At 43.2% G+C, this 20,009-nt stretch overlaps 1 protein-coding gene across 2 annotated transcripts in view; it reads left to right on the forward strand.

The window, feature by feature from the left end:
- LOC135391329 (AP-3 complex subunit delta-1-like) overlaps positions 1–20,009 on the forward strand; it is a 79,849-nt gene that overhangs the window by 17,556 nt on the left and 42,284 nt on the right. Inside the window, exons 7-16 of one of the 2 annotated variants that reach the window (XM_064621569.1) lie at positions 413–552; positions 8,690–8,763; positions 10,455–10,504; positions 11,466–11,515; positions 13,545–13,593; positions 15,668–15,813; positions 15,874–16,022; positions 17,008–17,134; positions 18,075–18,178; positions 19,757–19,994. In XM_064621569.1, the coding sequence (XP_064477639.1) occupies positions 413–552; positions 8,690–8,763; positions 10,455–10,504; positions 11,466–11,515; positions 13,545–13,593; positions 15,668–15,813; positions 15,874–16,022; positions 17,008–17,134; positions 18,075–18,178; positions 19,757–19,994 (1,127 nt within the window). The remainder of the gene's footprint in view (positions 1–412; positions 553–8,689; positions 8,764–10,454; positions 10,505–11,465; positions 11,516–13,544; positions 13,594–15,667; positions 15,814–15,873; positions 16,023–17,007; positions 17,135–18,074; positions 18,179–19,756; positions 19,995–20,009) is intronic. The other variant, XM_064621570.1, reaches the window with a different exon arrangement.

Here is a 20,009-nt window from a genome sequence, read left to right on the forward strand (position 1 = left end):
CTTCAGGTGCTGGGCACACCAACGTGCACATGTATCCTCTACGTTTGTGCATGCAGAGCATATATGCATGCACTTTGTTAGAATCACTGGTAGGATTGTCATCTGAAAAATAGAGTTAATATGAGCTGAGAGTGTCCTTATTTCGAATGATTCTGAAAGACAGGGACATGGTCTGTGATTGGGGCTTATTCCCACAGTGAATTTTGTATTGCAGGGAGTTTGAAAAATTGAGCTAGTCCAAATCCCCGGTTACATTATACTTAACTCAGCATCATTTGCACCAGCTTCTATAAACCACTTGATAATACTGTATCTGAGCTATCAGAAAAATAGTAATTGGTACGAAATTTTAGAGCCCAAATCACTGATCACCAATCACTGTCTGTACAATTAAGCAGATGATGTCTTTCAGGAGTGCAGTCAGCTGCCGTGAATGTGATCTGCGAATTGGCACGCAAGAACCCTAAGAACTACTTGTCACAGGCCCCAGTGTTCTTCAAGCTTATGACATCTTCCAGCAACAATTGGATGCTCATTAAAATTATCAAATTGGTAGGTAGCATCAATCTCCTTCTTTCCAAATCAATTTTGCTTCTTTCTCGTGTACGCTGAGTGTAGCAGTCAAGACTTTGTGAAATGGAAAATTAAGTGTTGTGGCATTTAGTAGCATTTCACACCTCCGCCACATCACAACTTTCAAGTTCTAGCTACACTGTGCTGCCCAGTCTCTCCTGCAAGCTGTGCTTCACTTTGTATTGGACTACGCGCCTTTCACAAGAAAAATGGCACACCAGGTTCTAGGACTCGCATGGTTGTGGTAATGAGTTCTGTGCATTGCACATCTATGGAGAGAAGACTCCAAGATGGCTGTGTCAGCATCACAGCATGGTAGAGTCATGATCCTGCCACAAGAGATGTCCTAATGATGCTTGTGTGGGAAACTTACAGTGCATCTTGTGATCGTACTATAAAATTTTGTGCTTACGAGCTACCATACCATGCATTATGCCTATGTGCGCTTGACAAGTGTGCAGTCATTTGCAGCAATTCACAACTGAAGTACTCTACTTGCTCATATACATAACCTGCCTGCCTTTCATGTATTTGGCACCCAATTGTTGTGCATTTACTGGTATCTGACATCAGTTGAACATTGAATGTGTGGAAAAAAGATCCTGGGAGACTCTGTCCATTCAGGAGTGCTGGGGGGGTTTGGGGATAGGATTTATTTTGGTGACTTCGGTGACTTCCGTGAGGTTAATGATGTTAGTGAGCTGATTACTTTCGTGAGAAAAAGAATTTAATGCCTCGATTAAAGTCAAGATCTGCACTTCCTTGCATGAGTGCAACACATGAGTTGGAGAGCTTTCCTAACATAGGTCAACCTCCAGTTTGTGGTAAGGGTAAGGTACCATATTTTCGAAGAAGAGGTATTTCTTGTGCATTCCAACGTGTGGTTGCATATTTTTTACATTTGATTTTCTGTGAAATGGTGGTTAACGCTGTCCCAAAGAGAAAGAAAAAAAATACTGTACAAGGGAGAAAAGTTTACAGAACAAAGAGCGGTATCACTTGAAATCCCTAGATTACCCTTGTCCTATTGGAGTAATCAGAAAGCCTCTAGGGTACTATAGCTGGTCCACCTCTCTGGACGGGTGTATGAGCCTGCTTCCATCCGCCTCCAAGGAGAATATTAAGGCACATCAATGTTCCGTAATTTTTTGTCCAGCACAGTATCTGTATGTCGTAATGTACCATGTCTTGTAGTCACTGGCAGTCATTGGCAAGCATTGTGTTTTCTAGAAGGAAGCGTACTTGTTCTGCGTTTCAGCCTGAGTAGAGTGTACAACAGTTCTTTGTCACTTGAAACCTTATTAGCACAGTGAAAACAACTTACAATTCGCACATAATCATAGACCAGATTAGAGCACTGCACTGTATCGGGCTATGCCGAGTGGTGCCTCTTTTTTGTGGGCCTGGGCCGAGCTCAGGTTTCGCATTATGGGCCCGGGCCAATACATTGCAGGTCTTAGGTCGGGCTCTGACCTGTTTAACCCCACTTTTTGCTAGCCACACTAAACTTCTACAGCCCGGTTGCAGACGACAGCAGGGTCGGGCTGTGTTGGGGCGGGTAGCCTAGAAACTGCCCAGACTCGGGGCTGGGCTCGGGCCGAGAAACTTATAAATTTTTCGGGCTTTGGCCGGGCCCTGTCCACGTATGGAGTCATCGGGCCAGGTCCGGGTCGGCAAATCAAAGGAAGGCCGGGCCTGGGCCTATGAATACGGCCCGTGCAGCGGGTACAATGGACCAGATACAGTGGACCTCTTGATAGGCATGGCGACATCTCTGAACTGTGCCGTACATACTACACTCGGTCGTGACTGTAAAATTGGGGGCACTAAATCGCGATTGTGCTAACAAACAAACACAACATGGTTTTAGGAGAGCAGCTGTGAAACATTCAGGCATGTTGTGGTCGTGCAGTGCAATCCCGTTAATTCGAACTGGAAGGGGATTAAAGATTTGGTTTGCATAAAGTGCAGTTCAGACTAAAAGGAAGCCGCTCTGAATGAGGGCTTGATGCGTTGACAGCGCATGCTAGCTACGTCGGAGGTGTGTCATGGCTCGCTAGGCCTTGTCACACGTTCGCACTCATGCGATGGCGGAAATATAAGAGGCTGGTTCTTTCCAGAACATTGACTTACAGACAGGCATCAAAACAGCTCAGGATACAAAATAATCTTATACATGCTTGCGCTCGTTTGTTCAGCCGCGACACTATAAAGGTTGTTTGCGATGTTAAGACCAACCCAATCGCAAACCCAGCAAATGCGAATATTGCAAACCCAGTTCAAGGAAATATCAAAGTGCTGCCTTTTTCTTGGCTATGTAGTCAGGAGGAAGTCGTGATCCCCTCAAAACCGTGAGGCTGGCTTGCTTTGCCGACGACGAGTAAGCGGTATCGTTCTGCGCCAGTCGCGTTTGCACATGCTGTTACGGTGATTCGTTCCTTACTCCTCTTTTCCTCTGGCAGAAGTATCACTTTTACGAGAAACTGGCTTCTAAGTAATAATAAGTAATAAGTGAACTTAACATTTAGTCAGAAACTGTGTCCCTGACACGCCAGCAGCACACCGGCCGATGTGTCGTCGGGTGCGGCCTTACAGATTATTCGACTAAATTGGTGTGCACGTTCGTATGTTTGAATTACCGGGTGTTTTCCCCCCACTGAAAGTACATGGCCTTGCCAGGACCCGAGCGTCAGTTCGAGTTATCCAGAAGTTTGAAGTAAGCAATTTCGAATTAACGTGATTGTGGTGTACACGGAAATATTGTTTGTGTATCTGCATGTCCACCCTTTTCATGAAAACGATTGGAAGGCGCGTTGTACATGTAGGATTTCCTGTAATTGGATGAAATTGAGCTTCAATGGAGGCAACCGGAGTATGCATAAGTCTCCTTAGTATCATGGTTTAACACTTTCTGTTTGTAGGAAGTTAAGTGTGGTGGGATGATCATCTCTCTCTTTTTATTTAATCATCTGCCGATATTTACTTCTCTAGCAGTATTATTCTACATAAACTTGACCAGAGAATCAATGTAGCCTAACATTTCCTTTGTGCACCATCGAATTAGGCTAGTTTGAGCACTGCGTGTATGTGTGTCCCCAATGCCACATTCTTACTTGTGTCTGTTCATACCCCCTGTCCTTGTCTCTCTCTTTCTCTCTCTCTCTCCAGTTTGGGGTTCTCACCCACATAGAGCCGAGGCTGGGTAGAAAGTTGAGTCAACCTCTCATTAACATAATACGCAGGTAAAACATCAAAAGCTTCAGCAGTACAGTTCAGTGAGTCATGTGGAACTGCATTACAGAAAAGGAATTGTTGCAAATATCCAGATATTTATGTAAACACTGTTAGCTGTTAAGATGCATTGATAGGGTGTTGTAGTTGTAAAGCACATGACACAAAGACAACATGTCGACTATCCTTGCGTTTGCTGACCAAGAGCGAGGAAGACTCCGCCTCCTGGAGGCCGGCCAATAGGAGGACGCGGAGGCCAGGCACTTCCCAAGCCTCTGCTCTCGCCTAAGAGATAGCGCAGCATTACCGCTATTTCGCCTGCCGCAAGGCTTCTGCAATGGCGCACGAATTTAACCAACTGCTTCGCCGTCCGTTAACCAGCAGTTGCCAGTGTTTTGCCTGCCGCAAGGCTTCTGCCATGGCGCGCCAATCTAACCAACGGCTTCGCCGTACGTCAACTCGGGAACGAGGCTAAGCGGGAGTCGCGCGTACGCCGGTTAACGGACGGTAAAGCCGTTGGTTAGATTGGTGCACCATGGCAGAAGCCTTGCGGCAGGCAAACAACTGGCAACTGCTGGTTAACGGACGGTGAAGCAGTTGGTTAGATTGGTGCGCCATGGCAGCAGCCTTGCGGTGCACGAAACAACGGTAACATTGCGCCATCTCTTAGGCGAGAGCAGAGGCTGGGGAAGTGCCTGGCATCCGCGTCCTGCTATTGGCCGGCATCCAGGTGGCGACGCCTCCCTCGCTGTTGGTCAGCAAATGCAAGGATAGTCGGGAAGTTGTAACTTCACAGAAAATAGGCGTTGAAACGTTGTTGCATTACTCTACTTATGTACGCGTCATATGCAGACATCGTATGCACATAAAGTTTACATAGGCTTTGGAAGCCTAGTCTATGTTACATTATTGTGAAGCCGCAAGAAGGGAAAGATGCTATGTCCTAAGTTAAAAGTATGTTTCTTCCTGTCATCCTTGGAATTTTTTGACTAATGCACTGTGATGCAGCTCCACCTGACTCTTTCATCTTCATAAATATGCTCTGAACTGGGAACCTGGTTTTTAAACAACCGTGCATGCAATTATCCCCCACCCCCATCCGTTGCACGCAAGCGTACAGAAGCGAGCATGCGCATAGGAAGCACATGTTAGAGTAGAACACGTTCTGCTGCCCGGTACATGTGCATTCGACCTGTGTTGAGCATTCCGTACTTTTCATATTAATCCACAGGGTAGTGACATCTACGAAGCATAGTTATAATTAGGCATTATAATATATTTCGGATACTGTCATACTGCCATTTTGACATTTTTTTTTTCATGCCTAGAAAATGTTAATGGGTGTTAACCTAGGCTGTGTTACATTGGCCCTTGTATAACTCCATCTTACTCTTCTGTTAAGTCTACTATTCTAAGAGCCGCGCTAGAAGCTACACAAGGTGTTTTATCTGAATTGTTTGTTCGCTTCGTTACACAATGCAATACGATGTGCAACTTCTAGGCATCAAATATTACATGTAAACACATCTCAACCAGTTGAGCAAGAGTTCTGATGTTAAGGCAGCATGCTTGTTCGGAAAAATTGGTGCAGGCAAACAAAGCTTTCGGCGCCATGCAACCTTATGACTTATACAGCTGGAAACGTGGTGCCCTTTTTGCTGCTCCTTGAGGCGGCTGATACAGACACTCCCAAGAGCTCAGTATTGGAAAATGAATTCTTTTTTTTTCTCTCTTCTTTTTAACGAGAATCCCAACCCACTGGACTTTTTTAGGTTATGTTGGGCTTCCTTGTGTACATGTATTTTTTCACTCTTTTTCTAAACACAGTATATCCTACATGCTATCACGTGGCTGTATTTTTGCTTGTTCATTGAATATTTTGAAGAGTTATATTTTCACATCAGTATTGGCAGTTTCACATCAGATCATGCAGGAAGGTCCCATCGACCTCCTGGATTTTCAATTTTTTTAAACATTTAGAAGCTGATGGTAAATAGCGGTAGAACGTATGATTTCTGCCAAACTGTTTTTGTGCAAAAAATTCAAGAAAATCCGGCCCCGAATTCGAGTGTCTCACTTTTGCCGTTTTTGCACACGCATATCTCCTGAGTTTCAAAAGATATTCTTGCGATTTTTATTTATGCTTTAGTATGCATCCGGGCCAGTAGGCTGAGCGCAAACTTTGGCGTGTAGCAGGTGGAACACACTGTGATATAAAAAATGGCGAACATGCTGTCTCGCGCAATTTTGTTCAAAATGGCACGGTAATACCACAAATTGCAGTTTTTAGTGCAGATGTTCAGAGCTTCTTTACCAGTTTCCCTATGCCTAGCCTTCCTGGACTAGTTTAAAATTGTTCAAGATATAGTCCCAACAGTCAAAGCAGCACACTTATTGAGGAGGGAAAATGGTACCAGTACTGGCAGGCCCTCCATGTCATTCAATATATTCAGTGAATGCTACAACAACAACAACTTTATTTAAATGAATGAATGGGTTGGGACGTGAATGCTACACATACAGATATATCTGTAGTGCAATGGTACAAGATACAAGATAAATGTTTGTTTAATAAAAAGACTGTTTTCCTGCAGCTACCCCTTGGAAAGAAAGTGTGATCTCTTTCGATTTACCCACATGCTGAACCAGTTGGAAAGTGGACACAGGTTACAATTAATAAGCACACACACACACACAGTAGTGTGTAGTCAAAACAAACTAGCCAGTACACACCGTGCACCACCAGGCTGTTGAGGACTGTCTGAACAGTGAAAGCTGTGTGCTGTTTATTGAGCTCAATTCTGTTCAACTGGATTTGCATATTGTCAGTAACAAGCTGCAGTCCATGCTGATGTTATAGATTTGCTGTTGTCAAAGTTTGATGTTGCCCAGTTAGAGATCGTGAAGGTAACACAGGGACGACCATATGCTGCGTATTCACACATGTGACGTTCCCCAGAATACTCCAGTGGAAGTCGTGCAAAAAAAAAAAAAAACTTCCTAGCTTCCTGCCGTCACGTGAGTGTGAGCGCTCAACTTTGTCTTTTCATAATGTTCTAACCGTTGAGAATATCCTGCAGCTCAGCTACAAGATATTCTGTAGCAGCTGACAGGTCCGATGTGAGTCTTCTGCTATGCGTGCATTACACCACTTTTGGTATTCCGGTGCTGTACAAATGCTCAACATGAGACTCGGCAGAACTTCCATCCTGTGGGCAGTTGTTTTCGCTTTTTCTTCCATTAGAATGTTCTGTCGTGGTGTCGCTTGTGTGAATGCGTGGATAAGGGGCATACGTTTATCCGACACAATAAATGGACCCCAGCCTAGTTTCCATGGTGGGCACACATTTTTGTGAGTGAGTTGCAGAAGTGATCTCTTGCTGGTTGGGTGATGGCACAGTGGTCACTCTAGTGTATCTACCATGCTGATTGTGACACTGATTAGAGTAGCATAGTGTACACCATGCATTGACGCCCATACTCAGCATCTCGCAGGCATCACACACAGCATAAAAATATAGACCAGGAAGCTTAAACCGGGGATTAAAAGTGCCTTGAGGGAAAACTGGTATGAACTGTTATTTCCTGCTGAAGTAGGTCGTGACTGCACAAAGATCATGTTTCCTAAGGCTGGAGCAAAAACCAGAAAAAGTATGAAGCAGTTAACATGGAATGTGCACTGTGACAAGTCAAAGCTGTAGTGCTTCAGTTTTGAGAGGCAGCCAAAGCCAATCGTTCCACTACTCTTGGGAAGAGCTTACTCGAAGTAACGACTAACGTTTCCTGTTTTAAAATGTCCTGGAGACAGAAGACACAGATGTAGGACCTGTCCTACTCGCAAATCGGACCCTCGTCATGCTTCAGTACTACAGGAATATAGTGCTAGCACCTGCCAAAGCAATCCAGAGCACCATACTGCTCTCATTGCTCAAGCTTTGTGGGAGTGGCACCACAACTTACTCTACTGCCTGTACCGGTCATGGGATGTTAAGCAGATTGGTCTTGCTGGAGAGATAATTAACACCTGTTCCAACATAGAGCGATTTGCTATACAGCACTAGAAAATAGCACAATATTTTCCTCCCCACGGTGCTCCAAACTGCTAAAAATTAGCGCTTGCCGGAGTTGAGTTCGTGTGAACTTTTTCAGCACCAATGGTATTAGCACTACATTTGGCTTGACCAATAGGGAGGCTCCTCAGTGATGATGTCGCGGAGGTCGTGGCGTTGTGTCGCTTCCGCATTTCACGGCACGGCGACCGCATTGGAACTTGCGGGATGTGTCATCCAAAATGTCTGTTAATTTTTCGTCGAGTCGGTTGATCAAAGCTGCTCGTTTGCATGCTGTCGAACTCCGGAGGTGCCAAGATGGGAGAGACCGGAAAAGACCACCGAACTTCCGCTAAATTATAGCACTAGTGCCGCTTTGCAAGTGTTAAGCGTCTCATAACAGCGAGCACTATTTTTACGCAGTGTTTTGTAACGCGATATTAGCGCGCTGCTATATGTCTGAACAGGCCTTTAGACTGGGTGCATACTGACCACAATACATGCATACAGTACAAGGAAAGTGAAAAAAAAAGAAAATAAAAAAGCATCTGTCTAACTGAGTGAAATGAACTGTGTGTACACCGTACGTGAGTACTCCGGGATCCTTGCCACTGAAACAACAGTTCCGTACCCTTGACTCCTGCTTCCCACGTGTTTGCCCAACTCCAGTGACTTGTTTCTGTATTACATGCTGCTGTTTCTCTTTATTTCGCTGATGCGTTCGCAGAACAGTTACCGAAACAGTGCAGGCGAAACAGTGCATACCGTTCCTGTTTTGTTTTGGTTTCCCGGTACATGAGGTATTTTTTGCCAAGTTGCACTTGTTCTCCTTTCAGTTTGGTGCCCTCACACCGCTCGAACCCAGGCTGGGCAAAAAGCTGATTGAGCCGCTCACTAACTTAATACACAGGTAAAGAAAAAACATACGTGGCAGCTTTTCCTCATTACTGCTGCTATCTGCTTTGTCGTCTGTGAGTTGCTTTTCTGTTTGTTTTTTTGTTTTTTTTACTAGGATTTGCTGTGCTTTTGGTTGAGCTTTGTAGAACAGCACGCATTTGCATGAGTGCAAGTGGCTTGCAGTGTGTGCGTGTACGTGGTGGTGGTGGTGGTGGTGGTCATGGTTGTCGTGGGGGGTTCTTTTCAATGCAAGTCAAACATCACGTGTGGTTATTCCGCATTTTACGGATTTTTGTACGTGCTTCTCTCTGAATTAAAATGCTGGAGCATGAAGATGCTGTGGTACATGTGCCTTGTGACCTGTAGATACGAAGAAAAAGGAAAAAAACATTTTGTATGTTCATCGCAGCTTTGAGTGTGGTCTACGAACTGTCATTTCATGCTTTTTTTTTGTTTTGTTTTTGTGTGTGTTCCTGTTGCAGCTGACTGTTCCCGTTGCTAAACCATGCAACAACAAAAGTAGCTGCTTTTTTCTTTTTCCTTTTTCTGAAAGAACTAAATTATTATTTGCTTCTTTTCTAGCAGCAGTCACTTTGTGCTAGCCAATCAAAATCCTTCTTTATTGAACAAGCATTGAGTCTGGGATTAATTGATAAGTTAGGTTGCTGTGGACGAATAAATCTAATGATCACTGCACTCTTAAAAGAAAAAAAAGAAAAGAAAACTAGTGCAGACAATTTTGTTTAGAAAAGAAAAAAGCATGGGAATCATACATTCTATGTGTTATCTGCTAAACTTTGAAGTTGGTTGTGAAAAACCTCAGCAAGCTTTTTTAAAATTTACTTACATTGCCGTTCTAATGTCAGTGTTAACGTCGCTTTACACTGTCACACTCTATGCCAGGTATGTTTATAGTGTGGTGGAGAGTGTGCAGTGTTATGAAGTAGCCCCTGTCAGTGTACAGTGAGCACAGTCAGTGCTAAAGATTAAGCATATGATGGCAGTGCAGACATGGTGTATCTACGTTTCTAAGCATGCATATCTTTTTGAACCCATTACAGTAGAATATACATCTAGTTCCATTAATTCACCCCCAAATATGTAGTGTTGGAAAGTACATGGCAGCTGCTGTTATCGATTGTAAAGTGCTTGGATGGGTCCTTCAGCATCGTATTTCTCCCCTGTGGTAGTGACTAATGCAACCAGACTTGTTCCGATGTGTTCATGCGCATATATTTCTGTTGTTGTAGGGCCTTGTCTCGCATGCTTTTCAAAAATTTCTGCAACAGCTGTGAATGATAGAGCTTTCATAAAACCCACTGTCTCACATATTTAGGGAAATGGTAGTGCATGATGCAATGGAAGCATGTTAGTGACCCACACGCCATCGACATATTCCCCCTGGCGGGCACTCGAAAAATCCTGCAATGCCTTGTGCTGCATCCGCATAAAGAGGGAGTATTTTAATACTTCAAAGGAAGGGAAGCTTGCACGAAACACATTCAGAAATGCTTTGCTACATTTTCTGTTCCTCTCACCAGGATTCTTACTGAATCCTGCACAGAGCACCGCAGGTTTTCCTGAAGTCTTTCCATTTACAAAAAAAAAAAAAAAAAAGAAATTGCACTTTTGTGTTGGCTTGTACTTCGATATGCTTAAATTTCTGTTGCTAGCTACAGTATTGAATATTCTTTCCTTTTATAGCACATCTGCAATGTCATTGTTGTACGAATGTATCAACACTGTGATAGCAGGTAAGCTCTCCTGTAATAGTCTCGTGTAGTTCTTGGCAGTAAGTTCTCTGTTGGTTTAAGAGAATTGCATGGGCTCTTAATCGTGTGCCTTTGCACCTAAAGGGGTGCTGAAGTGTTAAAATTTCCTCTTGAGGAATGAAAGACTCTGTTACCTTGACATCAATGCAGAATAAATGGGTTTCACCCATTACGTTATTCATGATTTATGTGCAGACAAAACTAATTTGTACCCTAGTCAGACGGCACAACTTAAAGGAGCATTCAAGTGGTATTCAGCATGGCCCAAAACTGCTGTTATCTTGTAAAGCATTCCCATAAAATATTTTGTGTCTGTTGTCGAGAGTATCCTATTCCTTTCTGCTTCTGAGAGTAGGTAGTTTGAAGGTTACAGAATTTGGGGAGCTCTGTTCCCTTTGTATCTCTGTTTGTCCCTGGAGGCTTTATCGCTTACCTGGCATGACCCCAATATTCATTCTTGTTCACGGCATTGGCATTTTAAGGCCTTAAATGTGCCCATCTTACAGGGGTATTACACTTTCCCACATCTCTCCTTCTCAAGAACTGCAGCAATGTGGAATGACCTGTCACTGGTTTCTTCAAACAATGTGTCCAATCATTACGGGAGATCATTTGAGTTGACCAATGATGGGCCACTCCATGCTTTTCAAGAAGGAGAGGAGAAGGAAAGCGTAAAGAATAAGTTTTGTCCGCACGTAAATCATGAATTACTGGACAGATGAGTCCCGTTCCTCTTGTATTGCTGTCAAAGTAACGACGTCTTTCATTTTGCGAGGAGGAACCCTTTAATGCGGTGATGTGGTAGCCAGGTCGTTTCAGGGCTTGCCTCTTTGCAGGAGCATTGATTTTGTGTGTGTGTGTGTGTGAGGCGTTTTGTGGGTGTGTTTCTAATGTTGCGTCTCTCCTTCCCTCGTTTTCTTTTTCTTCTCTTCCATGCTCACAGTGTTGATTTCTATATCTTCAGGAATGCCCAACCACTCGGCGTCCATTCAGGTAGGCTACTACCGCTCGTCTTTATCTCTCAGTGTGCTTAGTGTTGTGGTCGGCAGTGCAGTACGTTATCAGTGAAGTGTTCAGAGGCAGATCCAGGATTTGCCTGAGGGGGGGGGGGGGGGGGGGGGACAGCTTGGACAGCTTCCTATTACATCATCTAGGTCAATTAAAACTCTATGTAAAGACTGAAATTGGGGGGATCAGGACATCCAGGTAGCCTGGAAATCTGCCCCTGGTTTCTCTTTTATATGAAGAGGCTGCTGAAAAGTTCTCTGCCTGGCAAGGAAGAACGCAGCCTGGAGTCATAAACCTTTATTACAGTTCGACATATTCACCTCAAAGTATATCTGGTTATATTTTGCTTCAATAATTCGAGTGTAATCGAGTTGAACTGAACTTGATTCAGCCCAATTCTAGTTGTATAGGGCTGAATCAGGCGTAAAACTTTGGTTTACTCTGCATAATACACGTGACATGCCAGTTTACAGAGAGTATCAATATTTAGTCCATGTATCTAAGAGGCAGCAGGGTGTCTGTTTTGACAGTTGCAGCATATTTATGCATTTACAACACAGTGTCGAAAAATGTGTGTTAAGTGTGATGACTTTGGATCCCCATGGTCCTGCAGTTTTTGGGGAAATACTGGGTTAATCCATGTTTTTCCTGATTTGAATCGGGAGGTAGATATCGGGCATAATCAGGTACAACTGTAAAAAGTCAGGCCCTAGTAATTGCGTACACAAGGTACGAAAGACTGAAATCGGGTAACAGTAACAAAGTGTTAGGGTTCAAGCTACACTCTGCTACGGCACCCTTCAACACATCATGATTAGAGCCTGAAGTTTTAGGGTTTTACCCGATTCTTCCTCGAATTTGCACCCCGAATTGAAGGTTGCCACTTTAGGGTGAAACCCGATTTTTACCCGGCAAATTGCCCTCACTGGGATCTCTGTAGGAATGCACAAACTTTTACTTATTCGGCAGCTAATGCAGTTCCATCACCGTTTGTACCAAACCACTACACTTAGTTTGAGTAACTGAGCCCGATTTCTCCTGGAATTTAGCATACTGGAAGTTTTTTCACCCGAATTCGCATGAATTTAGTGCACATATTTATTTACCCGATTTTTACCCCCCGAATTTAGAAAAAAATATTTCCCGAAAACTTCAGGCTCTAATTATGATGTAGCCAGCGTACTGGTAACATCCACATATGACATCCATGAAACTCCACCTGGTTGAACCCTCATTATGCAGTTGTGACTACATTGCTTGTTGTCCACTTGCCATGCGTGTCAGTGTGTCAGTGCTTCTGCTGCCACTGGTGATTGTGTGAAGAGAAATATGCAGCCATCAGGTGTGCATCAATCGAGCTGTGTATGCTAACATTGCTGATGTTGTGGCACCTAATGGTTGCAGTCCATAAAAGACCATGCGACAAACTGTTGTACTAAAAGCAGGATGAATTAAGAGTAAGACTGTTTGTTATTGACTGGCAGCGTGAGTGTGAGGGGCTCTCGCCCCCTAAGTCCCCCCTCTCCACACTCCTGGTGTTAGGTGGTATGTAAGAAAAGTGAGAATAAACAAACAAGTTGGTTAAGAACACGTTAGTCCAGACTCATTTCTGTGTTGCCTGTCAGAAAGTGCACAAACAACTTGTAAGGTTAGGCTGCATTTTTTGGGAATTTGTCAACTAAAACGCAGTCAGCACCAGTACTGTCCCCAGAAATCAACGTCAGTGTACGTGTGTGTGGGATGGTATGTGTTTGCATGTCAGTGGGTATATGCATTGGTAGCTGAACCGTATTGGGCAACTCAGAAATTTCACAAGGGAGTGCACACATCCCAGGGGGGTAGAGAAATTCCTGGTCAGTATACTAAAACCTATTCCCCTGCCTCCTTGTTGTAAAGAAGAGTTTCATAGAAATTAATAATATTGTCTCACAGCTCTCAGGGAAGTGGGTTTGCATAAATTTGTGTGTACAGCTGATCAGCACTGATGCTCCTAATTTTTCTTTTTGGCTCGCAGCTGTGTGTCCAGAAATTGCGGATACTCATAGAAGATTCAGATCAAAACTGTACGTACTTACTCCTTTCGTACTAGAATTGAAAAGAAAGGCATTCTTTTCGTATCACCTCTTTATCTTTTTGCCATGACTGACTTTGAGGGATCTGTTGGTAATGCCTGGTGATTTTAAGGATGTTGCATGTTATAACGTTATTTCTTGCAATTTGGTGGCAGGATACAATTTGCTTGGGCATGTCATCTGCAGGGGAAGCTAGACCTGATGTGCTGTGTGCTGACGTTTAAAATATTCTAAAATATGCTGCACAAAACATTTAAATATGCACAAAATATGTGGAAATATTATGATGCAGAGAATGTTGCTCCTGAAGCTTTCGTGTAACTTGGAACCATATAAATACGTACATTGTCTAAAAAATGTTCTGCAAATAAAATTAAATCGAGATTTCTTATTGGAAGTTGGAATGTACGTTCACGCGTGCACACTAATGTAGGGTGACTTCAAGCAGAGTCAGACAGGGTGATCCGGTCGACCTCTTACATTTTCTTCGTTCCAATATATATTGAAGCCTAGTGCTTAGGAAGTACATTTGCAGAGGAAATAGCTAAGTTTTTCTCTTAGTTTTTTTTTTTTTTTTAATCTTCAAAACTGACCATTTGGAGCACTGCGCTTCCTCGCAATTTTCAGGCTTTGTACCTTCGTAACCGTTAAGGTCATGCCAAATTGTGCCAAGATACAACATAATAGACAACCGTCATATTGTATCATGATCAGGAAGAAATATTGCCAAAATACGTAGCTGTACGACACACGAGTGGTAGTAAATTTGAGTCGTTTTGATTAGTAACGTGTGGTGGAACATTAGGCAGGGTGTCTACCAACCTGGAAAACCGGGATTTGCCAGGGAATTTTGATGCAGTTGGAAAAGTCAGGATTGTCGGGGAATTTGCCGAAAGCCAGCTGAAGTCGGGGATTATCGCGGACAAGTGCTGTGGCGATGCGCAGCGAATTGAGAGTGCCGATCAGTGGTTGAGCAGCCACGCAGCAGCGACATTGCCGCAAGTAGCAGTTCGCCATTACAAGCAGCTCAGAGGCAAATAGTAGGGCACCCTCACTAATATACAATAAATGATCTGTTTTATCGGGGGTCTGTATCAAAGCATAGTAGCAGGTACTCAGTTTCCTTTCGTTTTGGTCAAGGAATTCGCTTGAGAACCTGTAAAAGTCAGGGAACTTGAAGGCCGCAATTTGGTAGGCACCAAGGTTAGGATGCCCATTAGAATGCATTCTAAAAATATCCATTTTGGCTGAACTCCTGGGTCCTACTCATTATCATACCTTTCTCATGATGTAAAACCAGAAATTGTGTTAGCATTCTTGCATATAATGTTTTTCTCTGCTTAAACAGCCAAAGCAGTTGCAAAAACAGATATCTAGTTCAGCGATAAGGTAATAAGATCTTATTCTTTCTGAAACCAAAATTTCATTGAAATCCTCCCTATGGTTGTCACGCTACAGTTCTCCAAATATCTGCAAGGATCACAGGAACATCGCTTTGTCACTTACAACTGCAACTGTGACCATGCAGTGGAGGTGTCCTCGGAGGTACTGCAGGAAAAGAAATGGAATTTGTTACAGGTGCCTCATAGACAAAATGCGTTACAGCTAATTATTAATGAAGCTGAGGGACAAGGACGACACACACACTTTACACACAGGCGTTAATGGAGCGTCATTGACCACCATAGTACAGGGAATAATTGTTAGGCAGTTCAAACATTGTGTTGGCATACCTGGTATTACCTTTAGGGTGTCACTGAAAAATATTGGGAAATCCTTTTTTCTCAGGAAGCTTCTTTTTTTTTAATTAATGCTGACATTGCTGACATGTAGTTTTACCCTAGCCTCCAAAAGCTTTCATTGAGCCATGCTAGTCGAGCTTATTAGCAAGTCATACAACTTGCCTACGAAAGTAAGCGAAACATGCTTAAATCAGCCAGTAAATATAACCAGATCAGAATAGATGCAGTAGAAAAGGGGAGTAATACTTGGAGTTTGTCCTGCCACTGAGTTAGTTTCGCATGTAAGAACACACGGCCTTAACTGCTATGTTCTTGTGATGCAGTGAAATACCTAGGCTTGCTTGCCATGTGCAAGATTCTCAAAACTCATCCGAAAAGCGTTCAGGCTCACAAGGACCTCATACTGCAGTGCTTGGACGACAAGGATGAATCCATTCGCCTACGTGCGCTTGACCTTCTCTACGGAATGGTATAATGTTGCGGTATGATTTGGGGGAAGTTTTCTACGTTACAATTTATATTGTTGCAGGTATCCAAGAAGAACCTAATGGAAATCGTGAAAAAACTGATGGTGCACATGGACAGAGCTGAAGGCACCATCTACCGCGACGAACTTCTCTCCAAAATTGTTGATATATGTTCCCAGAACAACTATCAGTACATCACTAACTTTGAATGGTGAGCTTTCCCCATTGCAGGTGCTTACATGTTGTAATAGAGAAAGTTTTTGTGGTACTGAGATCTGAGGTAGTTTTTATTTTGAATGTTTACAAAATTCATATATTGTGGACATTTGCTACATATGCAGAAGACTATTAATTGGAAAATACCCAGGTAATTGAGCTGAATACCTACACCATGGATAGACGTTGTAAATATTCAGTCTCTTTTGCTTCTAGAGTCTCTAAGGCCCGGTATCACCAACGCAGGTGGACTCTAAACCGAGATCAAAAATTACTACTAAAACATAACACTCAATTCTTTTTTATAAACTTTTGTTGGTGACGTGATGAAGAGGAATGTTTGTTTCAGTGGCAATAAATCCCTTTAGTGAAGCAGAGCTAAGTGTTAAATTCAAGTTCCGAATGGTTGATTTCGATTCATATGTTAATCGGCGTTTGTAAAACCAGGCCCAACTCTCTCTCTTGCAGTATGGCCAGCTGCTGAGTGTTGTTTGACAATAGCCAGATGTTGCACTTTATGCAGCCTATTTAGATAAAGTCACAAGCTAGTGAACATTGGAAAATTGAGGAACACACACTCTTCCACTGATTTATTGAAGGTGAAAGTGGTATTCAAGATGGTCCAAGAGTCATAGCCCATAATTGTTCTTGAAGTGAGGTGCTCTGTACTGTAAACATCCCACATGCGCTGCTATGCATGCTGCACTTTTGTAACTACGGTATTGTACTCGTCAGTAGAATGAACAGAATTTCGTTTAATGAGAAGTTACTCCTTGTAATTGTCTGATCTGTGCGAGAATGTCTCTCAAATGTGGCAGTGTGTCTTGGATAACGGAAGTTCCGATTTCAGTTCCAAACAATACCGTTGGACTTTTGATAACCTTACAAGTGTCAAACTGCTACAGCCACTTTGCACGTATATGAATGAAGTTTACTGATGTCCCTGTTGAAAGAGATGAAAATCCATGTGCACATTTCAGGTACGTAAGTGTACTAGTAGAGCTGACACGCATTGAAGGAACCAAACATGGGCTCACCATAGCTTCTCAAATGCTGGACGTTGCAATTCGAGTGCCTGCTGTACGAGCCTTTAGTGTATCTCAGATGGTAAGCCAATCCAGAAACCTTTATATTAAACGCATGTGCTTGTGAGCTACTTACTAGAATATTCGGAACTGTAAATACGTGTGTTTGAAATATGCACATTCAGAGGCATGCTTAAAATGTTTAGTGGCGTTAGAAATCTGTTGAGTATTCTTGTGCTCAAATAGTGTCCAAAGAATAGCTGTTCAAATAGCTGCACACGGATATGTGCGACAATTGCGCCTTTTGGGATGACTTGCACTATTGAAATATGTGTCCTACAACAAATAAATGTCCGCAAAGAGTTGGAGAAAGATATATGAAGGAATTCGTCATTGCGGTGGCATTGTTTAACCTTTGCTGGCACGCAGAACATTGCACGTTAGCATGTGCACACTCTGTGTTTGTGGAGGTTCCTGTGGAAACCCCACTTTATCAAACCTTTCACGTTACCCTCAGTAAGCACTGACATTGTGTCCCACCATTGAATAATGTGCTACTTACATGCATGGCATTGAGCCACTAAACTCGTGTATACGTTCCAGGAGCAGACCTCGAAATGCATGAGAATCCCTAAGCAGCCTCACATGTTGAGAACCTGATGTCTTTGTTCTAAATGCATGTAGATACTCTTCTCTGTGCTTCACACAGTGTTACCAGCTCACTAGCTTCATGACTACCTTGCGTTTTTTTTTTTTCACATCATTGTGCCGTAATAGTGATTCAAATTTTCTTTGCCCCTTCTCCCCCTCTTTCACCCATCTTTATGTGGGAAACTTCCCAGTTTGTTAACAATACTGTCACATTTCTTCGATTTAGTTCAGGAGTGCTCAAAATGCATTATGTGACTAAAATAATGGCACGCATGGTCTTCAGTTGGACCTGATAGTACGCCATTTCCTTGAGCGAAACGTAACCATTCTAGAAATTTCTGCAATAAGTCGTGATAACATGGAATTTTCAGGCAGTGCTGCTGGACAACACTCACCTGCTGTTGGGCAATGGCCAGAAGAATAGCATCTGTGAAGTACTCTATGCTGCTGCTTGGATCTGTGGGGAGTTTTCTGAGTAAGCTTCTTTAAGTTAGTTCTAGGGTGAAAAATATCATAATAATGCATTCATTCTTTTATGGCCTGTCTTCTGAAAGTGTCGGCTACCCTACCCTTGGTGTTGTCTGCCCAAATTCTTATGTGATGAAGGTCAAGGGTAATTAGCTGCATTTACTCGCATTATCTGTGCACATTTTTCTTTTTTTTCAAAAACAAGGTGGGAAAAGCTTGGGATGCACAAATTACACTGGCTCATTTGTCTGCCAACCTCAAAATGATGTGATGCTCCTTTTTTGTTATACCTCGTAAAACCTCGTAAATTCGGATCTCACAGGACCTACGACCAACGTCCAAATTATCCAAATGTTTGAAATATTGAAAGTACAGCAAAATGCCTGTTGTATGTGCCTATGTGAACACAGGTTTATTTAGAGAAAAACTGCGTAATCGCTGTTTGCTTGCTAGGCAAAATCTGTGCATTGAAAACACCTGTCGTGGATAGGTGCTCATGCGCCTGAACAGTGTCAGGTGTGCCGTTGCAAAGGTCCTTGCCACGCATCGGGGTACTGCTGGTGTGTCTGGAACAAGTTTACTTATTAAGTGTTCAGTTCGCATAGTGCCATTATGCGATTGTTACTTACAAAAGTGATACTTTGGCCACAGGGAAAAGGAAGGAGAACTGAATCGCAGTAAGGGTGTGCGCAAACATGGGGAACAGTGCTGCTTACTCATGATCAGCAAAGCAAGGAAGGCCTGCAGTTTTAAGGGGATCAAAACATTTCCCTTTTAAGAACACACTAAACAAAAAGGCATTGATGTTAACCGATGTACGTTCGGGTTCACAGGGTCCGTAATTCGATTGAGCTCAGTGATGTTGATCGCGTCGCGGCTGAAGAAACGAATGCAACTGTATGTTACAGATTATTTTCTATCCTGAAATGTTTTTGTGCTTGCCTCTACATAAATATTTTGGAACTAATGAGTGTTATATTTTTGGCATCGAGTGACCACGGATGTGTGGTAAGGTTAGTCTCCCATGCAGCTAATATGCACTGTAATGCATCAAGCCCTCATTTGGAGCAGCTTCCTTTAGTTCGCACTCCACCTTATTCGAACAAATCTTTGGTCACCTTTGAGTCTGACTTAATGAGATTGCACTGTAGTTTGTTTCTTGCTTTGTCCTTTTTTTTTTACTTACCTCGTACTTTTGCTGAAGACACGATGTTGTGCGATGTCGTTTCTTGTGGTATTTTGTGATGTATTGCTTAAATTACTATGTTCCCCCTCATGCTTTGGCTGCCAATATGCATCCAGCATTTGGGTTTTCCGAAGACTTTCCAGACGAACGTCAGCATAGTTCCCTCTGAAGTCGGCCCAAGATGCATACTAACCCCCCCCGTTACCCACTCCTTCCGGCTGACCTCTCTCCATGTCTGTACGCCACTCATTGCCGCAGTTGCTTCGCAGCGCTAACACAGAACTAAAAAAAAAAAACAAGCATCCAGCATTTTGTATTGATATTGCCACGCGTCTTTTTCATAACACCCAACCAAATTCTTCTCCATTTGAGCGCATAATTGTCTGTCCATGTTCGCAGCCTCCTCGAGCGTCCACGTGACAGCTTAGAAGCACTCCTGGGTGGACGCGCAACTTCCCTTCCCCCCCACATACAAAGCGTTTACGTTCACAACGCTACCAAGATCTGGGCGCGCATGGTGGCCAAAGCTCAAGAAGAAGAAGAAGATGGGGAGCGTGACTTTCAGGATGCCTGCGATTTGATGGCACAGCACCTGCCACAGTTTGTGCAGAGTGCAGACCTTGAAGTGCAAGAGAGGGTCAGTGACCACTTT

Source organism: Ornithodoros turicata, chromosome 4 (genome assembly GCF_037126465.1).
Source record: "Ornithodoros turicata isolate Travis chromosome 4, ASM3712646v1, whole genome shotgun sequence".
NCBI lineage: Eukaryota > Metazoa > Arthropoda > Arachnida > Ixodida > Argasidae > Ornithodoros > Ornithodoros turicata.